The sequence below is a fragment of the Peromyscus leucopus genome, chromosome 6 (assembly GCF_004664715.2).
Source record: "Peromyscus leucopus breed LL Stock chromosome 6, UCI_PerLeu_2.1, whole genome shotgun sequence".
Lineage (NCBI taxonomy): Eukaryota > Metazoa > Chordata > Mammalia > Rodentia > Cricetidae > Peromyscus > Peromyscus leucopus.
In genome coordinates, this window is record NC_051068.1 from 38,529,881 (window position 1) to 38,546,588 (window position 16,708).

The 16,708-nt window shown below is 40.9% G+C and overlaps 1 protein-coding gene across 12 annotated transcripts in view; it reads left to right on the forward strand.

Annotated features, from left to right (window-relative positions):
• Positions 1 to 16,708, forward strand: part of Med12l (mediator complex subunit 12L) — a 344,347-nt gene that overhangs the window by 68,177 nt on the left and 259,462 nt on the right. For all 12 annotated transcript variants that reach the window (XM_037206612.1, XM_037206616.1, XM_037206619.1 and 9 more), the window contains 5 exons: positions 2,029 to 2,198; positions 11,280 to 11,390; positions 12,543 to 12,812; positions 15,540 to 15,689; positions 16,401 to 16,500. In XM_037206612.1, coding sequence (XP_037062507.1) covers positions 2,029 to 2,198; positions 11,280 to 11,390; positions 12,543 to 12,812; positions 15,540 to 15,689; positions 16,401 to 16,500 — 801 coding nt within the window. The remainder of the gene's footprint in view (positions 1 to 2,028; positions 2,199 to 11,279; positions 11,391 to 12,542; positions 12,813 to 15,539; positions 15,690 to 16,400; positions 16,501 to 16,708) is intronic.

Here is a 16,708-nt window from a genome sequence, read left to right on the forward strand (position 1 = left end):
TCTGTATCTGTATTATAGATTTTCTATAGCACACTTGTACTTCTATATTTAAAACATTGAAGATAATACTTGAGACAAAGTCGGTGTGTGCAGATCTGTGTGATTTTCAGTTTTGGCTGAAATGTACTGTGGGCTTGTTCACAGTGCCATACTGAGAACAAGTTACTCACAAGGCTTGTTGCACAAAGCTCAGTGTGTTTTTTTTTTTTTTTTTTTTATTAGAGGTAACCTCAGCTTGTCTCAGCAGATGGCTAGTGTTTTGATTGAACAAGTATCATGAGACTCTTAGTCCATGTCACAAGGGGACAAGAAACTGATGACATTCACAGTTGAATTTTTTGTTTTTAGTTCCAGTTGATCAGTTTTAGCAATGGTTAAACTCAAAGTATCAGTCTAATTAATATCTGACCATACCTTTGCACTGGTTTATCACTGGGATTTAACAGCTTTAGTGTGCACTTACATTTTATTTATTTATATCATTTTTTTTTTGATACAGGGTTTCATGTAGCCCAGGCTGGCCTTAAGCCTATTATGTAGGCAAGGATGACTTCCAGATCTCTTGCGCCCACTTACCAGTGCTGGCATTATAGGCTTTCATTACCACGCCAGACTGAATTTTAATTTATAAGACAGAGTTGGAAGGAGTGATTTAAAGAAAAGATAGGCATGTGTTTATAACAAGATTCATTTTTTTATATCATTATTTTTTTGACAGTGTTTGTCTATCTCTGGTTACACTTGCCAGGTAAAGAGAAAGTTCTCAGTGACTGCCAGACAGTTAGTTACTGCTCCTCACTTCTGAGAGGGTAGGAGAACAAAGGATGGGAAAACATTGACGTTCTTTCCTTAAGATGGTTTCTTAGAAAATGCTGTTTTCCTAACTCCTTGGGGGAAATGTGGCTACAAGCTTGCAGTTACTACATTTTTGCCCAGAGAATGGGCTAAAGTTAGTATCATATCCTTTCTGGTTGCCAGAGGCAACAGTTTAATTTGTGCCCCAGTGGCAGTCATTTTAGAATAATTTTAGTGATTTTTGTTTTGTGTGTGTCTGAGCATGTGTGTGTGTGTTGAGGGGTAGGCACATGGGATGGCTCCAATAGGGAGGTCACAGGCCAGCCTCAGTTTCCCTTCTCCCTCCACCTTGGCTGAGGAAAGGTTTCCTTGTTGTTTGCTGCTCAGCTGAGCTGCTTCCACCAGGCTCCCCGGCCCACAAGCTTTCAGGGATTCTCCTGTCTCTGTCTCTGCCTCCTGTCAAGCCATAGGAACACTGGGGATTATAAACATGTGCTATCTACCTGCATAGACTGAGGTTCCTGGGGTTCAGACTCAGCTCCTCACATTCAGAAAGCTAGTGTTTTACCCACTGAACCATCTCCTCTGCCCCCTACCCTTTTTTTCCCTGCCACCTTTTCATTTCTTAGCTTTTAGAGCCTCTCACTCAGCCTCTGTCCTTCCTGAGTTCCGGGCTATCAGTGCTGGTTGTAGAAAACAAAACTAAGGTGTAGATGGTCACTCCAGGGTCAGCCATGCTTGTGTCTTTGCACATCCCGGGGGCTGTGTAGATGCGGAGCTCCTGATCTAGCCTGTGGCTGTCAGTCTGTAGATAGACAGAAACCCAGTGCATGTGTGTTTGAAACTTGACATGGAGCGGGAAAGCAGCACACCCTAAGAGCTGCTTTTGAGAGGTTTGCTGTTCTTCAGTTGGTGGGTTGAGTACTCTTCTCTGCTCTTCTGTTTTCTGATGACCCTTTAGTGTTTTGTTTATCACCGACATTGAGATTCACGTACAGAAGTCTTTTAGGGTCACGGTAGTGCAAGAGTAGGATGGATGGCTTAGTCCTCCCGGGATCTGGCCAGGTTCTGTCTGGCCATGCTTTCTTGAGTAATGGCTGCACCTGCAAAAGTCATTTTTATGTAACAAACGTTAGACTTGAAAGTATGTCTTCAGTGTAATCAGGGGAGAAAAGGTATAATTCTTACACTTGTGTCTACAATCAGAACTCTTTTTTTCCTCTCTTAATGCAGAGTGGACGCAGATATCTACCAGGTACCTTAGAGAGCAGTTGGTCAAGATCTCTGACTTTTACCACATGGCCTCCAGTACAGGTGATGGTCCTGTCCCTGTGCCACCAGAGGTTGAACAAGCCATGAAGCAGTGGGAGTACAACGAGAAGCTGGCATTTCACATGTTCCAGGTAATCTGATCAAGGCACGCAAGGACACCTTCCATATGCCATCATGTGCTTATCACACATGTCATATCATACAGTCATGTGTTTATCACAGAGTATGCTTATGTTTAAATGTAGATGGTATGGCCTGCTACATACTTAGACTATGTGACACAGTATATACCTGTTATATGTGGTCTTTGGTTGACCAAAACATGCTGGCAAATGTCTATAGTTACATATTCTGGGGCTAAGTGATATATCTTTATATGAACTGTTGCATTCACAGAGAGAAGTTTAACATTTGTATGTAAATGAAATTTTTGAGGCAAGTTCTTACTGGCCTTGAACTCAATCATGCAGACCATGCTGGCTTTGTCTGCCTGCCTGGGGTTAAACGCATGCACTACAGTGCCAGGCACATCTCTTACGGTACATTCAAGGTAACACGTGTGCTCTGTGATGACAGTTTATTACACACATTTGTCTCCACTTGTCAGTGACATCAGGTATTTTTTTGCCATTAATTACTTTGTAATTGTGCTATTAAGCGCAACCCTCTTAGACTCTTTATTTTGCAAATTAGATATATTTATTTAGAAACACCTTTGTGCTGACGCTTCCTATCTCATAACAGATCTCCTCTGCCATTGAATTATTCCATGTAAAGGTCGTCTTCATTTAGCTCAGTTGTATCTTGAAATGAAAATTTAAGGGGTGGATTAAGGGCAACCAGGAACTATGGGATTCTCACCCAGACAATCTCCTGTAATTATGATTGATCAGCGGAGGTCAATTGTGGTGTTATTTGCCTTTGTTTTCATTCCTGACAAGGTGTATTTAGCTAAATCCTATTATTAGCCCAGATTTTCATTACCCATTATGTTAATCAAAGAGGAAAAGAATACGTGATTTTTAAGTGTTGCATTTAGAACTTTAATTATAATATCCAGGTAGCAAGTGAGTTTTAGAAACAGCTCACATAGTAAAGCAGACAAGCCAGAAACTGTGTGGTTCTTTTGTGAAGCAGCATTGTTAGTTTTTAGATGACTAAGCGCAGCTCTTTAAAACCCCAGCCCCGTTTGTGCTGACCGCTTCAGAGCCTGCTCCGCACTGTTACAGCTTTTTACTAATCTAGCCATTTAGTTGACATCTCAGAAGTGTATTTTCTCAGCACACTTTGTGCTTTTATTAAGATTATGTACTAGAGTAACATTTATTAAATTCATTTATTGTCAGTGTGTGTGCGCGCGATTGCTTGTTCTGTCTATATGGATACCTGGAGGCCAAAGGTCAACACTGATTATTGATGCATTCCTCAGAAGCCCGCCATCCTGTTTTCTGTAACAAAGTCTCTCACTGGGACTTTGGGCTTAATCTACCTTGGCTGACTAATGAGTTCCAAGGGTCTGCCTTTACCTACTTCTTTGCCCTGGATTCCAGGTACATGCCATCATGTTTAATATTTATTTATTTACTTATTATTTTTTAATGTGGGTACTGGGAATTGAACTCAGGTTCTCATGCTGTACAGCGAACATTTAACATTGTGACCTGTCTCCCCAGCCCCAGGATCCTTTTTCAAAATTAATTTTGTTACCTTGTGTTCACCATCATTGCACATTAATGGAAAGTTTATTTTAAATATTTACTAAAATTTATAAATATGGCATATGATTTTCACAAAACATGGCTTGTTTTCTGTTTTGAAGTCTTTCATCCTATGAGTCATAACACCAAGACTGTGATATGATATTAAGTGGATATGTCTAGAAAGTCATACAAATGTGTTTGTACATGTGTGTGAATACATGCAGGCCTGTGTGTGTGTTTGAGTGTGTATAAAGTCAGTTGACAGAGGACGAGTATGTCAGGATTAGTGGCATCTCTGAGATGTAGCTCAGAAGTAGAGGGGCTTGTCAAATGCCTTGGGTTAGAAGACGCAAAAAGATAAGAGAACAGGGACCATGCCAGGCCAGTGAGATATTTAGGAAGATAAGTAGAGATGTAATTGTTTTTTTTTTTTTTTACATTTTTTTTTTTTTTTTTTGTGATATATATTTTTTATTTTACAATACCATTCAATTCTACATATCAGCCATGGGTTCCCCTATTCTCCCCCCTCCCATGCCCTCCCCTTACCCCCAGCCCACCCTCCATTCCCACTTCCTCCAGGACAAGTCCTCCCCGAGGACTGTGATCAACCTGGTAGACTCAGTCCAGGGAGGTCCAGTCCCCTCCTCCCAGACTAAGCCAAGTGTCCCTGCATAAGTCCCCGGCTTCAAACAGCCAATTCATGCAATGAGCACAGGACTTGGTCCCACTGCCTAGATGCCTCACAAACCGATCAAGCCAATCAACTGTCTCACCTATCCAGAGGGCCTGATCCAGCTGGGAGCCCCTCAGCCTTTGGTTCATAGTTCATGTGTTTCTATTCATTTGGCTATTTTTTTTCAATAATTGAGTAAAACTGAAATTTATTATAAGCCACAGTCGTCCTAGGGACCTCCATGCTATATATATATATATATATATATATATATATATATAGCCTTTATGGTTCTATGGGTTGTGGTCTGATTGTTCATTTTATATCTAGAATCCACCAATGAGTGAGTACATACCATAACTGTCTTTCTGGGTTTGGGTTACCTCACTCAGGATGATTTTTTCTAGTTCCATCCATTTGCCTGCAAATTTCATGCTTTCATTGTTTTTCTCTGCTGAGTAGTACTCCATTGTGTATATGTACCACATTTTTTTCATCCATTCTTCCGTTGATGGGCATCTAGGCTGTTTCCAGGTTCTGGCTATTACAAATAGTGCTGCTATGAACATAGATGAGCATGTATCTTTATGGTATGTATCAGCATTCTTTGGTATATGCCCAAGAGTGGTATGGCTGGGTCTTGAGGTAGTTCGATTCCTAATTTTCTGAGAAACCGCCATACTGATTTCCACAGTGGTTGTACAAGTTTACATTCCCACCAACAGTGGAGGAGTGTTCCTTTGCTCCACATCCTCTCCAACATTGGTTGTCATTGGTGTTTTTGATCTTAGCCATTCTAACAGGTGTAAGGTGGTATCTCAGAGTCGTTTTGATTTGCATTTCTCTGATGATTAAGGATGTTGAGCATTTCTTTAAATGTCTTTCAGCCATTTGTAGTTCTTGTTTTGTGAATTCTCTGTTTAGCTCTTTAGCCCATTTTTTAATTGGACTGTTCAGTGCTTTGATGTCTAGTTTCTTGAGTTCTTTATATATTGTGGAGATCAATCCTCTGTCAGATGTGGGGTTGGTGAAGATCTTTTCCCAATCTGTTGGCTGTCTTTTTGTCTTATTGACTGTGTCTTTTGCCCTGCAAAAGCTTCTCAGTTTTGAGAGGTCCCATTTATTAATGGTTGTGCTCAGGGTCTGTGCTGTCGGTGTTTTATTTAGGAAATGGTCTCCAGTGCCAATGCGTTCAAGAGTGCTTCCTATTTTCTTTTCTATTAAGTTTAGTGTAACTGGATTTATGTTTAGGTCTTTGATCCACTTGGACTTGAGTTTTGTGCATGGTGACAGATATGGATCTATTTGTAATCTTTTACATATTGACATCCAGTTATGCCAGCACCATTTGTTGAAGATACTTTCTTTGTTCCATTGTATAGTTTTGGCTCCTTTGTCAAAAACCAGGTGTTCATATGTGCATGGATTAATGTCAGGGTCTTCAATTCGATTCCATTGGTCCGTATGTCTGTTTTTATACCAGTACCAAACTGTTTTTATTACTATGGCTCTATAGTAGAGTTTGAGGTCCGGGATGGTGATGCCTCCAAGGGTTGCTTTATCATATAGGATTCTTTTAGCTATCCTGGGTCTTTTGTTTTTCCATATAAAGTTGAGTATTTTTCTTTCCAAGTCTGTGAAGAATTGTGTTGGGATTTTGATGGGGATTGCATTGAATCTGTAGATTGCTTTTGGTAAGATTGCCATTTTTACTATGTTAATCCTACCTACCATGAGCATGGGAGATCCTTCCATTTTCTGATATCTTCTTCAATTTCTTTCTTTAGAGATTTAAAGTTCTTATCAAAAAGGTCTTTCACTTGTTTAGTTAGTGTTATCCCAAGGTATTTTATATTATTTGTGGCTATTGTAAAGGGTGATGTTTCTCTGACTTCTTTCTCAGCCCTTTTATCATTTGTGTATAGGAGGGCTACTGATTTTTTTGAGTTGATCTTGTATCCTGCCACTTTACTGAAGGAGTTTATCAGCTGTAGAAGTTCCCTGGTAGAGTTTTGGGGTCACTTATGTATACTATCATATCATCTGCAAATAGTGAAAGTTTGACTTCTTCCTTGCCAATTTGTATCCCTTTGATCTCCTTTTCTTGTCTTATTGCTCTAGCTAGAACTTCTAGTACTATATTGAATAAATATGGGGAGAGTGGACAGCCTTGTCTTGTTCCTGAATTTAGTGGTATCGCTTTGAGTTTCTCTCCATTTAATTTGATGTTTGCTGTTGGCTTGCTATAAATTGCTTTTATTATGTTTAGAAATGTTCCTTGTATTCCTATTCTTTCTAAGACCTTTATCATGAAGGGGTGTTGGATTTTGTCAAAGGCTTTTTCAGCATCTAGGGAGATGATCATGTGGTTTTTTTCTTTCAGTTTGTTTATATGGTGTATACATTGACTGATTTCCGTATGTTGAACCATCCTTGCATCCCTGGGATGAATCCTACTTGGTCGTGATGGATGATTGTTTTGATGTATTCTTGGATTCGGTTTGCCAATATTTTGTTGAGTATTTTTGCATCAATGTTCATGAGGGAGATTGGTCTGTAGTTCTCTTTCTTTGTTGCATCTTTGTGTGGTTTGGGTATCAGGGTAATTGTAGCCTCATAAAAAGAGTTTGGTAGTGTTCCTTCTGTTTCTATTGTGTGGAACACTTTGAAGAGGATTGGTATTAGTTCTACTTTGAAAGTCTGGTAGAATTCTGCACTGAAACCATCTGGTCCTGGGCTTTTTTTAGTTGGGAGACTTTTGATGACTGTTTCTATTTCTTTAGGGGTTATTGGTCTATTTAAATGGTTTATCTGGTCTTGATTTAATTTTGGTATTTGGTATTTATCCAGAAAATTGTCCATTTCTTCCTGGTTTTCCATTTTTGTGGAGTACAGGTTTTTGAAGTATGATCTGATGATTCTCTGGATTTCCTCATTGTCTGTTGTTATGTCTCCCTTTTCATTTCTGATTTTGTGAATTTGGGTGCTCTCTCTTTGCCTTTTGGTTAATTTGGCTAGTGGTTTGTCTATCTTGTTGATTTTTTCAAAGAACCAACTCTTTGTTTCATTGATTTTTTGTATTGTTCTCTTGTCTCTTCTCTTGATTTCAGCCCTCAATTTGATTATTTCCTGGCGTCTATTTCTCCTGGGTGAGTTTGTTTCTTTTTGTTCTAGAGCTTTCAGTTGTGCTGTTAATTCCTTGGTATGGGATTGCTCCATCTTCTTTATGTGTGCATTTAGAGCTATGAATTTTCCTCTTAGCACTGCTTTCATAGTGTCCCATAAGTTTGGGTATGTTGTACTTTCATTTTCATTGAATTCTAGGAACTCTTTAATTTCTGTCTTTATTTCTTCCTTGACCCATTGATGTTTCAGGTGGGCATTATTCAGTTTCCATGAGTTTGTGGGTTTTCTATAATTTTTGTTGTTATTGAGTTCTAATTTTAAGGCATGGTGGTCTGATAAGATACAGGAGGTTATTCCAATTTTTTTGTATCTGTTGAGATTTGTTTTGTGTCCAAGCATGTGGTCAATTTTTGAGAAGGTTCCATGGGGTGCTGAGAAGAAGGTATATTCTTTTGTGTTAGGATGGAATATTCTGTAGATATCTATTAGGTCCATTTGAGTCATAACATCTGTTAGGTCCTTTATTTCTTTGTTAAGTTTCAGTCTGGTAGATCTATCTTTTGGTGAGAGTGGTGTGTTAAAATCTCCCACTACTAATGTGTGGGGTTTGATGTGCGTTTTAAACTTTAGTAGTGTTTCTTTTATGAATGTGGGTGCTTTTGTATTTGGAGCATAAATGTTTAGAATCGAGACTTCATCTTGGTGGATTTTTCCCGTGATGAATATGTAATGTCCATCCTGGTCTCTTTTGATTGATTTTAGTTTGAAGTCTATTTTATTAGATATTAGGATAGCTACACCAGCTTGTTTCTTAGGTCCATTTGCTTGGAAAACCTTTTCCCAGCCCTTTACTCGGAGGTAGTGTCTGTCTTTGGAGTTAAGGTGTGTTTCTTGTATGCAGCATATGGATGGGTCCTGTTTTCTTATCCATTCTGTTAGCCTGTGTCTTTTTATAGGTGAGTTGAGACCATTGATATTGATGGATATTAATGACCAGTGATTGTTAATTCCTGTTATTTTTTTGGTTGTGTTGTGTTGTCCTTCTGTGGTGTATGTTGGTGTAGGATTATCTATTGCTTGATTTTTCATGGATGTGTTTAGCTTCTTTGGGTTGAATTTTCCCTTCTAGTGCTTTCTGTAGGGCTGGGTTTGTGGACAGGTATTGATTAAATCTGGTTTTATCCTGGAATATTTTGTTTACTCCGCCTATGGTGATTGAGAGTTTTGCTGGGTATAATAGTCTGGGTTGGCATCCGTGGTCTCTTAGTGTCTGCATGAGGTTTGTCCATGATCTTCTAGCTTTCATAGTCTCTATTGAGTAGTCTGTGTTATTCTGATGGGTTTGCCTTTATATGTTACTTGGTCCTTTTCCTTTGCAGCTCTTAATATTTTTTCTTTATTCTGTGTGTTTAGTGTTTTGATTATTATGTGGCGAGGGACTTTTTTTTTTGGATCCAGCCTATTCGGTGTTCTGTAAGCTTCTTGTATCTTCATAGGTATTTCTTTCTTTAGGTTAGGAAAGTTTTCTTCTATGATTTTGTTGAATATATTTTCTGTGCCTTTGAGTTGGTATTCTTCTCCTTCTTCTATCCCTATTATTCTTAGGTTTGGTCTTTTCATGTGTCCCAAATTTCCTGGACGTTTTGTGTTAGGACTTTTTTGTCTTTATTGTTTTCTTTGACTGACGAATCTATTTTCTCTATCATGTCTTCAGCGTCAGAGATTCTCTGTTCCATTTCTTGCAATCGGTTGGTTATGCTTGTTTCTGTAGTTCCTGTTCGTTTTGTCAGGGTTTCTATTTCCAGCATTCCCTCAGCATGTGTTTTCTTTATTGTCTCAAATTCATTTTTCAGATCTTGGAATGTTTCTTTCATCTGTTTAATTGCTTTTTCTTGGCTTGATTTGATTTCTTCCCATTTTTTGTTCGTTTTTTCTTCCATTTCTTTAAGGGAGTTTTTATTTCCTCTTTAATGGAGTTTTTCATTTCCTCTTTAGGAAGTTTTATTTCCTCTTTAAGGAGTTTTTTATTTCCTCTTTAAGAAAGTTTTTATTTCCTCTTTAAGGTAGTTTTTCATTCCTCTTTAAGGAAAGTTTTTATTTCCTCATTGAGGGAATGTTTTATTTCTTCTTTAAGGCCTCTATCATCTTCTTAATGTCATTTTTAGGTTGATTTCTTCTGTTTCTTCTGTCATGGTATGTTTAGGTCTTGCAGGTGTAGAATCACTAGGTTCTGATGTTGCCATATAGGTCTTTATGTTGTTGCCTGTATTTTTGCACTGGCGTCTACTCATCTCTTCCTCTGTGAGGTGCAGGTGGTGTCTGTGTCTGAGAGTGCCTCTCTTGTTCTAATTTTTAGTCTTGGTTTAGTAGTGGTTCTTGGTTAAATTGGTGCTATTGGGCTATTTCTTCAGGGCAGCTGATTTCGATCGGTGAATTATATACTTATGATTCTGGTGATCTGGTTTGGTGTCTGGGTAGCGCCTTCTTCTGTGTTCCCAGGTCACGTTTTGTTCATTTGTCAACTCCTCAGCTGATCTTGATTCCTCAGACTTTAAACTGTAGGCATCTGAATCCTCTCCCAGATGGGTTTCAGCTGAGCAGGGTAGTCTCACCAACACCTCCAAATTGTTGGGTTTCACAGGATCAGCAGCTGGGCCCTGGTTGTTCTCAGACGAGTGTTCAGATTCGTTCTGGTTCTGACCCACCGAGATAGCTTCTTCCCAGATGTTGGGGTTAGGGGCGTCCCTGTTCCAGGCTGCATCTGCTTGTCTCCGTCCCTGGGCCTGTTTACCTCTGCAGTCCGCCACCGGGCCTGTATGTCCCTGTCAGCTGCGCTGGGCCTGTCTGCCTCTGGAGGCCGCCACCGGCCTGAATGTCTCTGCAGGCTGCAGCCGGGACTGAATGTCCCTGTCGGCCGCTGCCGCCGGACTGAATGTCCCTGTCGGCCGCTGCCGCCGGGCCCGTTTACCTCAGCGGGCCGCTGCTGGGCCCGTCTACCTCCACAGGCCGCCGCCACAGGCCTACCTGCGTCTGCTTGTCTCTGCCGCTGGGCCTGAATGTCTCTGCCGGCTGCCGCCGGGCCTGAATGTCCCTGTCGGCCGCTGCCGCCGGGTCCGTTTACCTCAGCAGGCTGCCGCTGGGCCCGTCTACCTCTGTGGGCTGCCGCTGGGCCTGAATGTCTCTGCCGGCTGCCGCCGGGTCTGAGTATCCCTGTCGGCTGCCACTGCTGGGCCCTGTAATTGTTTTTTATCCTGGTTGTATATGATTATTTTATAGCTGTTTTTTTTTTATTGAAAAGTATTTTTTCCTTCATTTAATGGGCCATTAAATTGATATTTCAAATAACTCATTTATAGGTAGGTGAATCTGAGAGTCATTTAAGAATTATTCTGGGGCCAGTGTCTATTTCAGATCTTTGAGACAGTGGGATGAGCAGTCTTTCTACAGAGTGATCTCTGTTAGCCCGGTCTCCTCCCTGAAAACGAGTCCATGCTCCTGATAGCTTGTTGGGTTGCGTCAGTCTGGAGTGTGATGGCTTCTGAATATCTGAATTAAAAAATCAGTTCAGAATGAAGCAGATTTTTTGGTTTTGGACTGTGGATTGTGATACTCTTACTGTGATAGTTACACAGGATTGAATTTATATGTAAGCATATTTTAAAAACTTAGGTTTTCTTTAACATTAGTAGTGTGCTTTTTCTTTATTTAAGGAAGGAATGTTGGAAAAACACGAGTATTTGACATGGATCCTGGACGTCTTAGAAAAGATCAGACCAGTGGACGACAGCCTTCTCAAGCTCCTTTTGCCCCTGATGCTGCAGGTATGGCTCATCTCACCTGTGCCTGGTTGATTTTATGGCAAGAGATGAGTCTGATAAGAATAATTATGTAAGGAGAGGTAGAAAGGGGAAAGCTATTCCTTTTGAAAGGGAAAAAATAGTTTTAAATGCCCCGGAAGCATTTGTATTGTGCTCGTGTCCATAGTTTTGTGTTTTTTTTTTAAATCCAAAGGTAATTTCATATTGGTTTTCTCCTATATCTGAGCAACACAGCCTGCAGGTGCTGCCTCTGTTCACCCATGACTGTGGGACAGAGAGCAGAGCATCACCTGTATTCTTACGGTATCTTTTATGTACATTGGGTTAAGACTGATTTGTCAAATAATGTGAAATAATGGCTATTTGAATGAGATTTGTTTTTTTCTTGGAAAAGTAGTACATAGAGGTGTTGATAATTGGAATGACTTGGAAGTGCATCACTGGGCACCACTTTCTTGTGTCACTCATACCTGGAGCTGCACACGAGAGAGTCTTGTGTGTCCCTTCTCGGTCAGCCCCTGCAATGTCTGCACTTGCCTTTCTTGTTTAGCCCTCACCAGATGGGGGTTTGAGCTCTAGGAAAGTCACCGCCAGGAACTGAGATACGTTGTAAGTAGAAAGTGCACACCAGATTTCAGACTTCACGTAAAAATGTATACCCTGGATACGTTTTACATCCATTACTTGTTAAAGCGATATGGTTCGGAAATAGTTGGGTTAAATACAACTTGTTATTCTTTTCGGCTTTTATTTTCCTTTTTTAAAGGTTTATTTTTATTTATGTGCGTATGTGTGTGCCTGCATGAGCTAAATGTGCATCGCATGCATGTAGGTGCCTACAGAAGACAGAGGGCTTTGATCCCTTGGATCTGGAGTTAGAAGTACTTGTGAGCCTCTTGATGTAGGGCGCTGAGAACCACACAGTAAGCATTCTGTAACTGCCGGACTATCTCTTGAATCCCTGTTTTATTTTCTTAATGGTTTCCTGGAAAAATTCAAGACTATATATGTGGCTTACTTTATGTTTATTGCTGGATAACATTGGCCTGTACTGTATATGTGCCTTTCTTCCCTGGTAAGGAGAGTCAGATTGAAATAGTTGTTTTGAAGCATAAGGCCTGCCTGACTCCTGCTGTCCTTTTTCCTCTCTCCCAGTATTCAGATGAGTTCGTGCAGTCAGCCTACCTGTCTCGTCGGCTAGCGTACTTTTGTGCCCGGCGTCTTTCCTTGCTACTGAGTGATAGCCCCAACCTCCTTGCTGCTCACTCACCCCACATGATAATCGGAGCAAACAACACGAGTATCGGGACCCCCAGTCCTGGCACCCCTGGCCCTGGTATGAGCCCCATGCAGCTGGCCTTCTCGGATTTCCTTTCCTGTGCACAGCATGGCCCCTTGGTTTATGGACTTAGTTGTATGTTGCAGGTAAGTCCATTAATGGTCCGTATTTTATGTTAAAATTCATTGTGGGAAGACCTGGTAACTTTTATTAGAAATTTATCATCTATTACTGTTTGTTAGATCAGACTGAGAGATTTGTGGTATCTATGCAGAAGAAAATTACTGTGATTGTCCTTTGTGGTATTTTTGTTGAATTGGAGACAGGCTAGAGATGCTAGGCTGGGCTGAAACTTAGAGCAGTCCTCAGGCTCCTGAATGCTCTGATTCCAGGTGAGTGCTGCCACACCTGGCTTTTTGCTGCCTATTTTTAGCATTGTTAAGCAGTTCGATTGCATTTCCTTTGAGGAGAACCCATAGTTCAAGTCAGCCATGTTGTTCTGGCGAGACAGCGTCTCTGGGCAGCATTCTCAGTGTCTGCAGTTGGCATCGTGAGCTGGATGCCTCTCTCGATGCCTCTGGGTTTCCTTAGAATCAGGCATTGTTCCTTGTGCTGTCCCTGAATACAGCAGTGTGCTGGTTCTGGGTCCTTCAGTTAGGCATGAGAGCAGTTCCCAGAGCTGCCACCTTAGTGTTCAGTTTCTGTTTCTCTAGTTCTTAGTGTGGCTTGCCCTTTACCAAGGGGTTCTGGAATCAGGGTGTTTGGGAAGGCATGGTCTCCATGGCGTTCACTGTCCCGATGAGAAGAAAGAGTTATAAATGTAGTCTGTGTATCATATGCTAAGTGTTAATGGAGAGATACCCAAAGGGCTGTGGTGGTTCAAAAGGGAACTTCTTGTTCAGCTTGAAAGCCAGGGAGGCTTTCCCAGGCAACTTTTGTAGGTGTTTTGTAGCTTCAGTGGAAAGAGGTTTCCTGGGTGAGGGGTGCGGTAGCAGAGAAAAAAGGTCAGAGAACACGTTAGTCACCTGTGTGCAGGTAGAGTCTGGTGGGGGTTAGTGAGTGGAAGAGCCTCTGGGCCTTAGGCTCAGGTGTCTTTAGATAGTTTTATATCAATGAAGTGACACTGTGAATTGTACTTTAGTCATTTGTCTTGGCCAGAGAACGAAAGAAGTTGGTGGGAGAGCACAGCTCAGAAAGAGGGAGTTAGGGCAAAGAAATACATTTGGAGGTATCTAAGCGATGCCCCCTGTTGTCTGCTTAAGTTCACATCAGAAGAGACAACTATCAGTAGATTATTGAAAGAACTCAGGAAAAAAAAAAACATATACTGAGCATGCACAGACATTATGTCTTATTTCTAAACTAACATAGTGTGGCGACTATTCACATGCCGCTCATATAATGTAGAGATGATTTGAAGTATGCACAGGATTGCACAGATTATGTGCAAACACTATGCAATTTTAGATAGGTGATTGAGCATCTGTGGATTTGGGTATCTGAGAAGGGCCTCGGAACTAGTACCTCACAAATGCCAAAAGATGCCAGGATTGTTTGCCAGGACTGTTTTGTTTTGTTTTGTTTTGTTTTTTCCCTTGTAGAACCCCTAAGTGGATACGCTCAAGAAATGGTTACATTTCTAGTTCTGAAGACTAGGGCAGACCTGAGATGGGTTGAGGCTGCCCACAGAGCTCATGGTGAAAAATGACTTACCTGAAAGGCACATGTGGTGGAGAGCTGATGAGGGGAGTTCATCAAAGAGGATAGGAGAGTTGGGCATACAAGGAGACAGGGAATTATAGTCTAGAAACAGACAGGAGTAACAAAACTACTGTCATAGTTTTATATCCTTTCTACAATGTCTTTCACCGGGTGTTGGTGGCGCATACTTTTAATCCTAGCACTCGGGAGGCAGAGACAGGCCCATCTCTGTGAGTTCAAGGCCAACCTGGGCTACAGAGTGAGTTCCAGGAAAGGCGCAAAGCTACACAGAAAAACCCTGTGTTGAAAAACAAAACAAAACAAAAAGTCTTTGGAATTGTATTGTTTGGTTTCAAGCACTGTGTTAAGTGGTGACATATTAAACCATTTGGTTTTCAGAACCAGCCTTGAGATACAGGAACCATCATTCATTTATTTTTTGATTGGCATTTTTGAGATAAGGATAAGCCAGCACACTCGACTCATGGAGCAGCTGTGGCGATTGTAGGGCCTGCTTCTTACAAGCTGGCTGAGTTTCAAAAACGTGTCCATAAAAGTTTAGAGTAGGGCTGGGGGAGTGATTCTCTAGACCAAATCTAGCCTGTGAGCCAAGAATAGGCTCACGTTGTTATTGTGTAACTAAAACAACCAAAGGAAAATATGTGACAGAAACTGTAGGTGGCCTGCAAAGCTGAAAATACTTGTTGTCCAGATTTTTATAGAAAAAGTTGGATAATTCCTGTATTGCGGTACATCTGCTGAGCATTTTGAAGCTTTAAGACACAATATTTAAGAGTTTTTTAAAAAAATAATAAATTATAATCTTAGCACTTAGTATCCTAATTGTATTTCTTTTTGTTCAACTATTAAAAAAAAAACAAAACAAAACAAAACAAAACAAAAAAAACATTTGAAGTGACAAATACTGTATTTTACTTAGCTTCCTGTGTTGGAGTATTAGCTAATCAATGACACTAATTTCTCAGTAGCTGTGCTGATGACTCTTAAGTCTTGTCTTACCACTTGGGTAGCTGAGAATGGGAAAAGACATTTGTATCTTAAGATCATCTGTAGGAAACCTGCCATTGTTTCTTTTTTTTTTTTAATTGAAGTTGCTGTTAATACTTTTCTCCCTCCTCTAAATGTCTGGGATATTCCTGCTTTATTTCTAGACTGTCACTCTGTGTTGCCCAAGTGCCTTGGTGTGGAATTATTCCACAAATGAAAACAAGATCGCAAACCCAGGCTCTCCCCTGGATCTGCTGCAGGTTGCCCCTTCCAGCCTCCCCATGCCGGGTGGGAATACAGCTTTCAATCAGCAGGTAGACATTTGCTTCATTGCTTTTTATGAATGTTTGCATTCCCCAGAAGCACCTGGGCATGGTGGGCTATGCCTTGTCTTGACACCTGAGATATCGTAATACCTGTCCCAGCTTTGCCATTACCCTAGGTGGTAGTTTTTGGACCTTTCCCCCACTTTTTTGAAACACATATAAAGTGTTCTGTTACCCAGGCGGCTGTCACCCCAGGAGTTTTGATGATGACTCTGATCCTGACTGTGAGCCCTGGAATAATAGTTTGTAATGTTTAGGAGTTGTGTATTTTTATTTGTGCTGCATTATTTGCTTCAAGTCTCATGCAGCTTCAGCTTTTGGGTTATGACTAATACTTAGCCCAAGACACTTGCCTTCCCCTAAGTTGTTTCCTTCAGTTACTGAAGCACTACTCATTCACTTCCTGCTTAGACCAGTGGCTCGAAGATATTTGAACTCTGCCTTGCCTTACATACTGTAAAGAAATTTCACTTGCTACATTTTCTCCAGGCTTTTGTTTTTATCAGTATTTATTATTGGATCAAGTCATCACTTGTAAAGCAAAAAATGCATGGCTCATGCAGGATTTTACGTGTCCTGTGATACAGTAAAGATTGTCCCTCACCAGAGGATGAACTACTCACATAGAAAACTTGACGTGATTTAGGCAGCCATTGAGAGTTTCCAAGTAGAGGTTAACATGAAGTGTTTATCTTCCAGGTCCGGGCAAGGATTTATGAGGTAGAACAGCAAATAAAACAGAGAGGCCGTGCAGTAGAAGTTCGGTGGTCTTTTGACAAGTGTCAAGAGTCGACGGCAGGTACAGTACGCCACGGAAGAGTGACGGCCTCAGGAGTGTTCAGCTTTAGGCTTTCTTTCTCATGCTTGTAACGGGCTTCACATGAGTGAGGGAGCTTTACACCTTCAGCTACTGGCTTTCTATGGTTTAGTTCTTGCAGCTCCTTGATAGTATATGCTGAGAGTTACAAAGCTCTTTCCCTTGTGTGATGGTGTTTTTTATACTCTGA